We start from the raw sequence: 10101 nt of genomic DNA on the forward strand, positions 1-10101 counted from the left end.
AGAAAGGGTATGCAGTAGGAACCCAGCCCCTGTGCCCAGGGAAAGGATATTACTGAACCCCCACAAATGACCAACTTCTTCCAGGAATAGGGAAGTCAGAGAGGTGTGTGAGGGACTGTGCCTGCCAGATTCTCCCACGGGGGCTGCCTGCCTCCCTGACTCCCCTCCCCACCATTTTCTTCTCTACCAAACAGATCCTTGATCTTCAAACACGCACACACACACACACACACACACGCGCGCGCGCGCGCGCTCTGGCTACAGCAGAGCTATGTCTGGCTCTCTTTGCCACCCTCAGCCCTGTAGATGCATTTCCCTGTTGCTTGACTCTGCTTTAGGTGATCCAGTTCTATAGGCCACTCTATCCCCTATTTCCCCAACCCCCAACCTGGGACGGGGACAACGAAATGACACCAGGGACTCAGACCCAGTGGCCTCCTCTGGGGAGGCAGCTGTAGATGACGACTTCCAGGGAAGGATGACACGATTCCTGCCACCCACCCCAGAGAGCTTCCCTGGGAGGGAGGGAAAGAAGTGCCACACTGGGACAGGAAGTCAGTGAGTCATCCACAACTTTATTATCCACCAGTTTGATTTGTACAATCTTTGCGCTTAAATCCACGACAAAAAGGCCACAGTGTGATGCACCCAATTGACAGAGACCTGTCTTCTCCCCAGCCAGGCCCAGCCCACCCCACAAGCCCTTGTCCCCAGGCCACATGGAGCCTTCTAGGTGCCCTCCATGAGTCCCCATCACTCTGTAGCTGTCCACCCTGGGGCCACACCTACAGGAATCACATCAGCCCCCAGGGCCACAAGAGACCTAGCTGACTGATTCAGGCTGAGCGCCATTCCCCATCCTCCTCAGGCTGATTGATTGGCCCAGAGCCTCCAGAACTGTGTCCCCAAAGGGCAGGTCATGGGCTACAACCCCAATCCAGGAGTGCCTGCTCTCCAGGGACTCCTTCCACTAAGCAGACGCTAAGCAGAGCACCAAAGGGGGCTTGGGAGTGACTGCATGTGTATGCCTGTCTAGGCAACCTAGAGTCTGTCTGTGCCTGACACCCTCTGACAGTTCCGGAGTGCAAACGTGTAGGTGTGAGGGTGTGTGTGTGTATAGCCACAGCTGCTAGCAGAGGTTCTAATTAGAGAAACAAGAACATTCAGTGTAAAGTTTAATTTTAGAGATTAATTTTCTGGTTTTTGTTTTCCCTGGCAATCAATAAAGCTACCAAGAAAAGAGACCAAAGAATTGGTTTCTCTCTAAGTCTGTGCGTGTGTGGGAGATGAGGCTGTCTGAGACGACCTAGGCAGAAATGGTCAATACAGGCAAAAATAATAATAGAGGTCCCCCTTCCCCTCTTCTGAGACCAGGCTCTGTCTCAGGAACAGGCCTGAGGGAGGAGGAGCCATGTTCCTCCTCCCCTGGAGCCCTGAGGTGGCCAGGCTGTCCCCACACAGAGCATGACATCCGGGTGCCAGCTGGCTAAGAAATGGAGCCTGAGGCCACAGCTCACCACCTGTACCTCACAGATGTCCATCAGAGGAAAGAAGGGTGCTCCAAATGCCAGGCCCCCAAGGAGCACAGACTCGGGATCCAGGCAGGTTCAGTGCTGATAGGCAGGTGGGCACTACTGCCAGGGAAACCTGGTGGGCAGCCGTTTCCCCTGCCCAAGCCTCTCTCTCTCTAGTCTCTTCTCCCTCCTCACTCAGCCATCTCTACCTGAAAGTAAAGCTAAACCCTTTAGAAGCCATGGGCCATGGTATCCCCACAATTTGGGCCCCTCTCCCTAGGAAGAAGGGAAGGGGAGCCAGAGGTGATGTTGCATAGGTGGAGGCCACACAGTTGGTGGTGCAGGCCTGGCTGGGCTGGAGGAAGATGACAGGGGCTGAAGGAGGGGAAGGAGGAGTTCTGATGGCTCAGGCGAATGTAAGCAGCATCAGGGGGGAGAGATGTGGGTGGCCCAAGGGTTATCCTCTCTAGCCTGAAATGTGAGCTCAAGCCCTGGGCACTAAATCTGCTGGGGAGACTTTAGCCAGGGGAGTTGGGAGGGCAGGAGGGCTGTTCACAGACATGCACACTGAAGCACACTGGGGTGGAGGTGGTGGGGTGCGCACAGGGAGAGAAGGCGGTGTCAGAGCTTTAGGGGAACAGGATGTGGGGCCAGCACCCTGGGGTGGTGGCAGGATGCCCCTCTGAAGACCCTGGGACACACAGCAGGGCTTCAGCTCATAGGATAGGGGAGGATGGAAGGGTTGGGCAAGATTTAGAGAATGCTTGCCTCTGACCCTGCCATTGGAATTATTTCTCCAGTTGGGACTTGTGACAACGTCCTCAGCCCCCCGAGATGTGTTTGAGGGAAAAGCACGCTCCACTCCTCTGCACAGGTTTAGGGAGGCAAAGACCGCCCCCGCAGACACCCCACCTTTGGAAGTCCTTTCCTCTACTCTCCACTACCCTCTTCTCTCTTACTCCCACCTGCTTCCAGAGGTCCCCGTTGTCACCCAGGTCTATGTCATGCTCTCTCCCCTTAGTCACTCGCCCTGACCAGCTTTAACAAGTGCCGCCCGGGTGTATCTCACACTCTCTAAAGGGAGTACACACCCAGAACCCAGGTGAGGAGGCCCCTGCCGGGAGGCTGCAGAGTTTAGAGAAAGGACTGAGGTACACAGCCCTCCACATTTCACTCTCCTCCCCACTGCACCCTGGCAACAGCTCTGCAGGACCAGGGAGCGGGAGATGAGTGCCGTCCGTGCGGTGAGCACAGTTCCTCTGGACCTGGAGTGGGGGCCCAGTTAGATAAACAACAGCGGAAGGAGCGGCAGAAGGGAAACCCCAATCTTGGGGTCAGCGCCAAGAAGAGGGCAGCAACATTTCCACGGTGTTGGATGGAGGCTTGGGGCTGACACCTGGCCCCAGCCTCAGACCCGCTAAATGCATTAGCTAGTTGGAATCCAGCCTGCTGGTCACCAAACCACTGCTCCCTCCATAGAGAGAGGCCCCAGGGGAGTGAGGCCACGGAAGAAGGAAAACCCCAAGTTCCCTTCTCCACAGCCTCTAAATCTCCCAGCCGCACGCCAGGGCCTCTCCCTTCAGACAAGGCCCAACGCGGGGCCCACGGTACGGTTGTCATCTAACAGTCAGAAGATCTGTTGAAGGGCTGGACAGGAGGGAGGTGTCCCTTTAGGAACTCAGGGGTGGGGCTGGAAGAATGACTCTGCCAGGGGGATCTCGGGGAGCAGCCGACCCCCTCCCACCCATCGGTCTCTTTATGTACAGGGACGACAGGGGTCTCGGCCCCATCCGGGTCTGTCTTGCGGCCCTCACCTCCCTTTCCCTGCCCCCCGCGCGGCCTCAGTCACCGTGATGACTCGCCCTGCGTCGCACAGGGAGCACAGTCCGGCGAGGGGCAGGCGGGAGGGCGGCGCGGGCCACGCCGGGGACGCAGGTCACAGTGAGGTCTCTACGCAGGAGCCGTGGCGGTGCAGCGGCCGGTGGCTGTGGCCCAGACACCCCTCCTGCCGGTGGACGATGAGGACCGGAAAGTAGAGGGCGTCGTGGTAGGGCGGCGGAGGCCCGGCCTCCTCCTCGTCGTCGTCCTCGTCGTCCCCCATGCTGGCCTGGCTGGACAGCCGCGTCTGCTCCGTGGGGCAGCTGGCCTCGTTGACGCTCCCGCTGCGGCTGCGCCACAGGCAGCTGCGTCGGGAGCCGTAGAGACGGCCGAGCGAGAAGCGGCTGCCCCCGCAGCCCGCGCCCCCACCGGGGCCCGGGCCGGCCCGCGGGCTGGCGCAGATGCTCAGGGCACTGCGCGAGAAGATGGACGAGCTGCTGACGGCGCGCTGGCAGTGCTCGCAGCTGCGCCGGTAGGGAGCCACGCCTGCCGCGCCTGGGCCGCCTACCCCGCCGTAGCGGCACGAGGGCGCGTAGCCGCCGCTCGCCCCGCCGCAGCGCGTCCCGAGCCCCGCCAGGTCCATGAGCACCGCCTCAGAGTAGCTGGGCACCAGCTGCTGGTTGGAGCGGATGTGCCACTCGAGCTCCGTGCTGTCCACCGTGTTGACCCGCGGCAGGCGGTGGGTGAGCGGGGGCAGCAGCTCGTCGCTGGGGCTGAGGCCGCCGCCCGCGCTACTGGCCGACCCCGGGCCCTCCAGGCCAAAGAGCTTCTCCACGTGGTAGTGTGCGTAAGCCGTGCGGTACTCTGCCAGCACTCGCAGCGGCCACGACAGCGTAAGCAGCGCCGCGGCCCAGAAGGCCGAGGAGCAGGCGTACCAGGGCGGCCGGGCCGGGTCCGGGAAGGCCACCATGAACTCACGGAAGTCCACGTTCTTGAGGTGCATGCCCTCGCGTGCCTCCATGTAGTCGTCCAGGCCCTCGTTCTCTGCGAAGAAGCGCGCGCGCTGGCACAGGTACGCGTTCTCGGCCTCCACGCTGGCGAAACTGAAGCACTTGGTGAAGCGCAGCCTCGTGGCCGGCGCGCCCTCCAGCCCCACCAGCGTCTTGGACACGTCGCGGACGCCACAGCGCGCGTAGTCGAACTCGGCCTCCGCCACGTGCGTATTGACGCGTTCGTGGTAGACCTGCGGCGCGGGGGGCAGGCGGCTGGGTCGCGAGGAGCCGGTCAGCGGTGCCCGCTTCTGCCCACTCACCCTCGCCCGCCCCATCGCTGCTCTGGTTGCCTGGTCGGACCCTAAGTCTGTCTTGGTTTAGGTGCCGGCTGGAGCTGGTTAGGATCTTTCCGAGTTGCAGAGCAACTGACGCCCTCTGCATAATCAGACGTGAGGACCGGACTAGAACCAGCCCCACCTGTGCGTATTTAAATTCTAACTAAACCCTGCGTCCTCTAGGGGTCAGGCCCTGGCCACGAACTGCCCCTCTGGCTTGCCTGATCCATTTGCCACTGCCTCTGTTTTCCAAAGTGCTCCCGCATCACCACAAACAGCCTTCTCTTCTTCTTTCTTCCCTTTTACAATTGTGTTTCCAAATGGGTTCCCCAGAAGCACTCCCTAAAGAACCCCTCTGTCTCTAGTCTTCCTGTTCAGGCTTTAGCTATCACTCAGCCTCCTTCCTGCTTCTCACCGGCCCCAGGCTTCTGTCTGTTGATCCTTATACTAAGACAGATGGCCTACATCTGGGAACGTCTCCTCCAGGACTCCAATATGTCTCATCCTGGCGAGTCCACAAAGTGCTGATTGACCTGCCCACCCCCCAGTGAGACTTCCTACGCCCACCTCTTCTTAGACCCTTGAACTTGAGATCCAGGAAGCTGGGATTGAGCCTAGCACTACCACTTAAGAGCAGCAGACTTTAGACAAGTCACTGAGTTTACGTGTCCATACCTGTGAAAGAGAACTCGGTAGCAGTCACCTCACTGAATAGGTAGAGCATGCTATGATATTGGGCATGTGAAGCCATCTCCAACCATTAAGCACTAATTTTTTTTTCTTTTTTCTTTTTTTTGAGATGGGGTCTTGCACTGTGGTGATCACAGCTCACTACAGCCTCAACTGCCCAGCCTCAAATGATTTTCCCACCTCAGTTTCCTGAGTAGCTGGGACTACAGGTGCATACCACCACACCAGCTACTTCTTTTTATTATTTCTACAGATGGGGTGTTACTATGTTGCCACGAGGCAGGCTGGTCTCAAACTCCTGGCTCAAGAGATCTTCCTGCCTCACCAAAGTGCTGAGGTTACAGGCCTGAGCCACCACACTGTGCCATTAATCACCAAATAGACCCATTAAGCACTAAACAGTATACAGATCCTGGAGCCAGATTCCTTGAGCTCGAGTCTCATCTCCACCACATACTGCCTATTTGACCTTAGACATGTTACTTAAACTCTCCAGGCCTCAGTTTCCTCATCTGCAAAATGGGAATACCTGCCTACCTCATAGGGTTATTATGAGGGTTAAATAAATGATTTGATGTGTGTAAAATACTTAGAGCAGAGCCTGGCTCCTGGTCGTTGTTTGCTGTTACGACTATGGTTGTTGCTATTGCCCTGCTGTTGCAATGCTCATGGGAGCTCACTGCTGCCCTGTGCTCCTCCCACCTTCCCCCCAGGGAGGTGGGGAGGGAGTAAAGCAGGGCCAAGTGCCACCTCCCATGTTGAATGTCTTGCACTCCCCACCAGCTCCTCACCTGGGTGGTGGTATAGGCGTCTCCGTTGCGGTATCTGGTGACCTGGCGGGTGCGGCGGACATAGTGGTAGCTGATGGCCTTCCACCAGATGCAGGGTGTGGCTTGCTGCATGCGGCCCACACGCTCCCGCACACTGCTCACATCAACACGGTGCTGCAGCTCATGGCGGGCTTGGCAGTGCCAACACTCCACCAGGTAGACGGCGTACAACATGAGCAGGAAGGCCAGGGGGATGTAGACATAGCCGTTGGAGCAGGGGCTGTCATGGTACATGAGGCTGTTGCCCTGGTAGGCGCTGCTGAAGGTGAGGCGCGTCACTGTGGTGACGTGGCACCAGGCCACTGCCCCCAGGCAGCCGTACATGAGCAGCGAGAGCAGGAGGCACTTCCAGTGGGACTCACGGCAGAGGGACTTGGTGAAAGAGGGCTGGATGGGACGCTGCTGCTCAGGTGGGCAGGGAGAGGGGCCGAGATGAGTGGGAAGTGAGAGCAGGCAGGACCCAGCACAGAGATGGATGCAGGGATGGAGGGGCAGAGGCCAGCACCAGAAATAACAAGCAAAGAGAACAAGGATATGGAAAGAAAAGGTGAGACCAAGATGGAAGTCAGGGGCCAGAGGTAGAAATGGCAGTGACACAGAGTGAGCCATGAGGATAGGAAAGGGGACCAGAATGCCAGTACAGGTAAGTGCAGAGAGAGACACCCCAAGAGGCAGAGAAAGATCAGAGCCAGAGATGGAGGCCCAGGCAGCAAACACAGATGGATAGGATGGTACCCAGAGAGTGTCCAGAGACAGACATAAAGAGGGCAATGAAACAGGAGAAGGTGTGGACAGGGAAGACAGGGGAGGACAGACAGACAGGCATCAGCGAAGGCAGGTCCCCAGCCCAGACCCCTTCCAGGTCCTCTAGAAAAGGGGGAGGGACCCACTGACATCACCTCCCCACTTAACAAGTGGGGCCCTCACTTCCAGATTTGTTTCAGTCCTAGGTTCTAGAGGAGCTGCTCCCCTCCGACCCATCCACCTCCCTAACCCTCACAATTAGCCTAACACCTCCTTTGGAGAAGGGCCTCCAGAGAACCCCAGGCCCTGTCTCATTCCCCATGTTCTGGACCCTGGTTCCCCTGTGAGTCTTCCTCCTGTGCCCTGACATCCTTCCCTTTGTCCTAGGATGGGAGGAAGGGGGCTGGGGTCCCTGAGCGGCAGGCAGTCCAGGAGGAGGTATCCAGATGGGCAGAGGCATGTGGCTGAGGAGAAGACAGGCATAGGGGATGTGGGACCAGGGTAGCGAGGACAACGTTTGAAGCCCAGCAATTTGTCAAGAGAAAATGATTTTTGGTACTCTCTTGGAGCCTGTCTTTTAAAGCACTTGGCACATTCTGTCCCAGGGTTGGCCCAGGATTTGTTTACATGTCGGGCTCCCCACTAGATTGGGTACTCCTGAGGACCCACACTTCATTCTCTTTGCATCCTAGGTGCCTACCGTGGTGCTGGCCCCCAGCAGCCACATCCTAATTGAGTGTTGAGTTTGATTTATTGTAGTGGCCTGTTTTCCCACCCCTCCTCTCTGCTTTCTAGCTTTAGGAACCCATCCCCCCACCACACACACACACACACAGCTGCCTGCTGGGATCCTGACTTACCCCTCAATTCCTCAAGCCTGACCTAGAGGCCAGCCAGGGAAGAGAGGGAAGAGAGGAAAAGAGTGGAAAAGAAGGTACAATAATAGGCATCGAGCCCTGGATCTAGAAGTATGGATAGTTAGGCGAGCTAGGAAATAGCACACAGTACATGTGGACAAGGAGGTTAGGGTACATGTGCCTTTCGGGGAGCCTTGTCCTTAGGAGGTATGAACACATGGGCCCCTTCGTGTGCCTACCTGGTTGTGCGCTTGTCCCCATGTGGGTACCTCTGAAAGGGGCTTTACCTGCAGGCCTATCCCCTCTTGTGTGCCTCTGCCCTAGTGCAGGGTGCATGCGTGTGCACAAGTGTGCATGGGAGGCTGGAGTGGGGGTGCTCTTGGTACTTTCCTCCGTCTCTTTGTCTTCAGGTTCAGAGGACTGAGGACTAGTGACCCCAACTAGGGATATGAGGAAGCAGCAGGAGCCTCGTGAGAGGTGCACACCCCCCCTCCCACACACACACTCCCAATGACCACAGGGGGGATCCCCCTGTACACATCTGACCTCCTTAGGGTCCTAGATCAGGTAACACCACCACTTCCCCATGGTACCCTCCTCGTTCTGTAGCCCCTACAAGTCTCCCTTCCTGGCCTTCAGGGTAGCATCCCCCTCTGTGAGACAGGATCCCTGCCACCGTCCCCACCCCGGTAGAGCCTAGCCCCCTCTCTCATAAGCCCAGGGTCCGCGAGGCTCCACCCCTAGGCCCCTCCCCCTGCCCGGGACCCCTGAGCCCCGCCCCCGGCGCTGCCCCTTCCCCGGCACCGCGGACCGCCGCCGGGTGGGGGCGGCGGCGCGGACTGCGGCTGCAGCTGCCGGCTCGGGGTGCGGGGCGCCGGCCGCGCTGCGGCGGAACCGGCGGGGGCCGCGTGCGATGGGGGATGGGGGGCCAGGCTGCGGCCGCGCTCGGGGAAGGGGCGCCCTCGACTCTCACCTCCTCTCGGGCGGGGCCCTCGTCCGCCGCCGCCGCTGCCGCCGCCGCCGTGAGCTCCTCCGGGACTCCGGGGCCGCCACCGCCGCCGCCGCCGCCGGCGGCGCTCTCTCCCGCAGCCGAGCCAGGGGGGGACATGGCGTAGAGGGGGCGCGTCGAGCTCAGGACCTCCCGGGGGGCTGCCAGGGGCCGGGGGCATCCTGCGCGGGCCCTGGGGAGAGGACGGGAGGGGGCGGGGCCCTCGCTGCTCCCCACCCCCCGCCGGGGGGAGGGGGCCCGGAAAGGGCACCGGGAGTAAGGGGCTGGGGGTTGGGGGTGGGAGGCAGGCTAGGGGGGCCGGGCCGGGGGGGCCGGGGCCGGGGGCGGGTGTCACCTTGAGGCCCTCGCGGCGCCGCTCCGCCTCCCGCCCGCTCCCGCCGCCGCCTTTTGTCTGAGCCGAGCTGGAGCCAGCGCGCCCCCCCTTCCTCCCAGCGCAGCCGAGCCCCGCCCCCAGCCCCCCAAACTCCGCCTTCCCAAGCCTACCTAATAACCACCCCCCGAAGGGGTAAAGCAACAGGGACTCCCCACACCCCTTCCCCGCTCCCAGCCCTGCTCACTGCACCTCCCTCCCGCACTCCCATCTTGGGAGAATCTATGCCGCAACTCCTCTCCATCTGTTCTCCGTGGACTGGGTCCCCGAGGTTCAACTAACAGCACCCCGCCACACACGCACACATCTCTGGTTCCCCCAAGTTCCTGGGGCACAGGAGTGGGGAGAGGAACTTGATCCTTGAAACCCTAGGGAAGATCCTTACTCCCAGTTGCATGGTGAAGGGTTAAAGCAGAAGCTAGACTTCCAGAGGAATGGAATAGGGTGAAAGGGAAGAGACTGAAGCTAGAGGTGGGAAAGGACTAACAGAGGGCAGAGGGAGGACATTGGAACCGGCCTTCACTGAACCATCTTCCTTCCCTAAAAGAGCAGCTCCAGAGAAGCAGTGAAGTGTGTGCAATGCCCTACGCTGGAGGGCAGAAAACCTGAGTTCTAATTCTCAATCCTGTCTCTGTCATTAAGGAGTTATGTGACCTTGGGCAAGTGCCTTCCTCTCTCTGAGCCTTAATTTCTTCATCTGTGCAGTGAGGAAATTGACTGGACAATTTCTAAGGCTCCGACTTGTGGGTGTAGGAAGCAGGCCAGGTTGAGCCATTGCAAGCAGGCTATCCTTTCAGGCCATCCCACACTGCTCTTGCCTGCATTCCCTGGCACAGCAGGAAGGACCCTGACATTCATTCATTCATTCCTGGATGTCTCCATTCAGTAAACAGGTGTTGGGTACCTATTGTGTAACCAGTACAGAAGTGAAACACAGTTTCC

General features: G+C 59.3%; 1 protein-coding gene across 2 annotated transcripts; it reads right to left on the reverse strand.

Moving 5' to 3' along the window:
- Positions 1-555: 555 nt before the first annotated feature.
- LOC105489536 (transmembrane protein 151B) lies at positions 556-9183 on the reverse strand. 2 transcript variants are annotated; one of them, XM_071096981.1, is made up of 3 exons: positions 8754-9183; positions 6141-6581; positions 556-4575 (listed from the first exon to the last, which is right to left on the reverse strand). In XM_071096981.1, the coding sequence occupies exons 1-3, from the start codon at positions 8886-8888 to the stop codon at positions 3451-3453; spliced, it is 1701 nt and encodes a 566-aa protein (XP_070953082.1). In that variant the 5' UTR covers positions 8889-9183; the 3' UTR covers positions 556-3450. The 2 variants fall into 2 exon arrangements, with proteins under 2 accessions (XP_070953082.1, XP_011752673.1); XM_011754371.3 differs by lacking the exon at positions 8754-9183 and having other exon boundaries at positions 6141-8483.
- Between the last annotated feature and the right edge of the window lie 918 nt (positions 9184-10101).

This window comes from Macaca nemestrina, chromosome 5 (assembly GCF_043159975.1).
Source record: "Macaca nemestrina isolate mMacNem1 chromosome 5, mMacNem.hap1, whole genome shotgun sequence".
In the NCBI taxonomy this organism is placed as follows: domain Eukaryota; kingdom Metazoa; phylum Chordata; class Mammalia; order Primates; family Cercopithecidae; genus Macaca; species Macaca nemestrina.